This window comes from Chrysochloris asiatica, unplaced genomic scaffold, assembly GCF_000296735.1.
Source record: "Chrysochloris asiatica unplaced genomic scaffold, ChrAsi1.0 scaffold00004, whole genome shotgun sequence".
NCBI lineage: Eukaryota > Metazoa > Chordata > Mammalia > Afrosoricida > Chrysochloridae > Chrysochloris > Chrysochloris asiatica.
Genome location: NW_006408522.1, coordinates 21,556,301 through 21,559,019, shown reverse-complemented (window position 1 = coordinate 21,559,019; position 2,719 = coordinate 21,556,301). Strand labels below are relative to the sequence as shown.

Genomic DNA, 2,719 nt, shown 5'->3' with positions numbered 1-2,719 from the left:
TCTAAAAACTCAGTTAATAGAAATTCTAAATAGCTGTTTTAATGGTTTTGAATTTTAGTCTTCTCCTTTTTTTCCTTGTTTATTTTTTGACAACAAAAGACAAAATGATCCATAAACAAAAGTAAAGTGTGATAAATGATCAAAGAATATATGACACATGGAAGTTACATTTTATTTAATCTAATAATGGATCTAAATAGATGAAGATGATTTAATTTAAAATCTTCTCTCTCTCTCTCTCTCTCTTCACTAGCTTTAAGAAAAAGCAGAAATCATTTCTGACGGCACTGACTATAATAACAAAACTTAGCTGACTTCCTGCCCTGCAAATTATGGCACTACCGTTCCGGAAGGACCTAGAAAAGTACAGAGACCTTGATGAAGATGAGCTCCTTGGCAGTCTGTCAGAAGTAGAACTGAAGCAGCTGGAGACTGTACTTGATGATCTTGACCCTGAGGTAGGTTCTAGATATCAAGGAAAACCAAAAACCTTTTGCATCCTTGAACACAAAGTAACAGCTGCCTTTCAAGCAGTGAGGTTTTTCAGAACTTCTTCCTGGTACTCCCCACCTCAAGTGCTTCCTCTCCAGTTCCTCCATTTTTACCTTCTTAGCTTTATTGATAGGTATGCTCTCTCTTCTCCAGCATCTTCATTTTCAGACTTCTCCTGAAGTTTTCTTTCTTCTAAGAAATCTTTTCACTTTGTGCAGAAAAGTATGCTACTGATAAAATGCAGCAAGTGATTAGTTCTTTTATATATGCCCATCTCTGTGACAGCATCAGAACTTCTATACCAGATTGGCTGCAGCATAGAATACCTCTAGATGGTTCTTCATGACTTTAAACCTAACATTAGCTTTCTGAAAGATACTGACCAAATTGAATAATTTTCTTGTCATTGGTAGCAGACTTGAATGTATGTTTTAATATGTAAAGTGAATACTGTTTGTCTTACAAATTACCCAAGACTAGGGTAGAGATTCCTGGCTCACTGTGGTCAGTGTTTTATTTCTTTTTAGGAGGGGAACTTCAGAAAGTTCTTGAAAAAATGGAATTAAAAGATAAAGGAATTTTTCCATAAACTTTTTGAAGTCCTTTCGTGTATGTGTGTTTGTAAAATTTGGTGGTAATTACTGCTTCTTGTTGTTAAGTACTATGGAGTCGGTTCCAACTCATAGTGACCCTGCACAGAGTTTCCGAGGCTGCAAATCTTTACTGGAGCAGAAAGCCTCATCTTTCTCCCGCGGACCAGCTGGTAGTTTCAAACTGCTGCCCCTGAGGTTAGCAGCCCGATTCGTAACCACTATGCTACCAGAGCCACTGCTTAGCCTGAAGGTTATAGTTACTTGCTAGACTTCTTTTCTTTGTTACATGTGTCTTTATATTGAGACATTGACTTTTTTAATATCTTTTAAGGATTGAAGTCGTTTGTCTTATGAAATTGGTTTTGTGACTGCCACACATTTATTTTCTGTTGAAATGTATTGTGAGGGTTTTTGGGTGGTTTTGTTTGACAGTTACATTCCTAGTCTAAGCATTACTTCGGCACTTGACTGATGTGTCTGTCAAATCCTTATACCATAATTGCCAATATAAGGACAAGTTTGTGGGTAGCAAAGTACACACAAGTCTGGAGGGTAACTCAGGGTACCAGTGCTGTGCTGTCACTGCAGTGTCTTCTATAGGCAATTCACCTACTACACCTACTTGAATCAAATGGTTTTAGATCTGGAAAGAACCTAAAAGTGTTCATCTAGCACACAGTGTATCCATCTCTGTGCTGTTAACTTTAGGCTGCATACTTCTTTGTTGTGGGGGCAGTCCTGTGCATTTAGCAAAGTCCCTGGTCTCTACACACTGTATGCCTATGGCACACTTCCACTTGTTCAAACATCAGTGTCTCCAGACAGTGTCAGATGCCCCTTGGGGTACAAATGCACCCCTAGTTGAGAATCATTCTTCTAGTCTCAGCTTTCTGTTTTAGAGATGAAAACTAAGTTAGGTGGTTTGCCTCAGTTATTAGGATTAGAAAAAGAACTGAGACTAGCTAGTGGTCATTCTCTTAAACCACAGTGAGTCTGCTATTAACACATGTGCTGTGGCATCAGTATCAAACGTGATGGTGCTGCCTATATAAGGAGGCTTGGCTTCTAATATCTGAATGTGTTTTACAAACTCCTCAACCCCAGTTGCAGCTCCTCCTCCAACTTCAGATACTGTTTTTGAGTCTAGAGAGCCAGTGATATTCACTGACAGCATGCAGGAAATAGGTTTATAAAATTATAAGCAACAGAAGCTTATGAAAATAAGCTTCTAGTAGAGAGAAGCAAGAAAAATCTCTCCCGAATGCATTTATTTATTTTTTCTCTTTGTTGGGTAAAGTCCTGGTGTGGCACTGTAGGATAAGCAGTGGACTACTAACCACTAGATCATCATCCAAACCAACTAGCCACTTCTCAAAAACCATATACAGGGTCTTTATGAGTTAAAAATGACTCATTGGCGCTTAACAACTACTTGTTGGATGAAGTTTTGGAAAGAGTTGGAGTGAAAGAATAGGTTAAAAAAAGAGGGTAAGAATAGTTGACAACTACTTTAGCCAAAGAAGCATCCCTGTAACTAAGTCTCAGGTGTGTGTAGGGAGCCTTGTTACAATTTGGAGAATGATTTTTCCATCCTTGGAATCCTATTGTATGCTGTAGGATAAGCATTGAACTGC

At 38.4% G+C, this 2,719-nt stretch overlaps 1 protein-coding gene across 1 annotated transcript in view; it reads left to right on the top strand.

Moving 5' to 3' along the window:
- The first annotated feature begins 253 nt into the window (after positions 1–253).
- Positions 254–2,719, top strand: part of TMOD3 (tropomodulin 3 (ubiquitous)) — a 63,237-nt gene continuing 60,771 nt past the window's right edge. Inside the window, exon 1 of the mRNA XM_006831641.1 lies at positions 254–458. Within this exon, the coding sequence (XP_006831704.1) occupies positions 333–458 (126 nt within the window). The 5' untranslated portion in view covers positions 254–332. The remainder of the gene's footprint in view (positions 459–2,719) is intronic.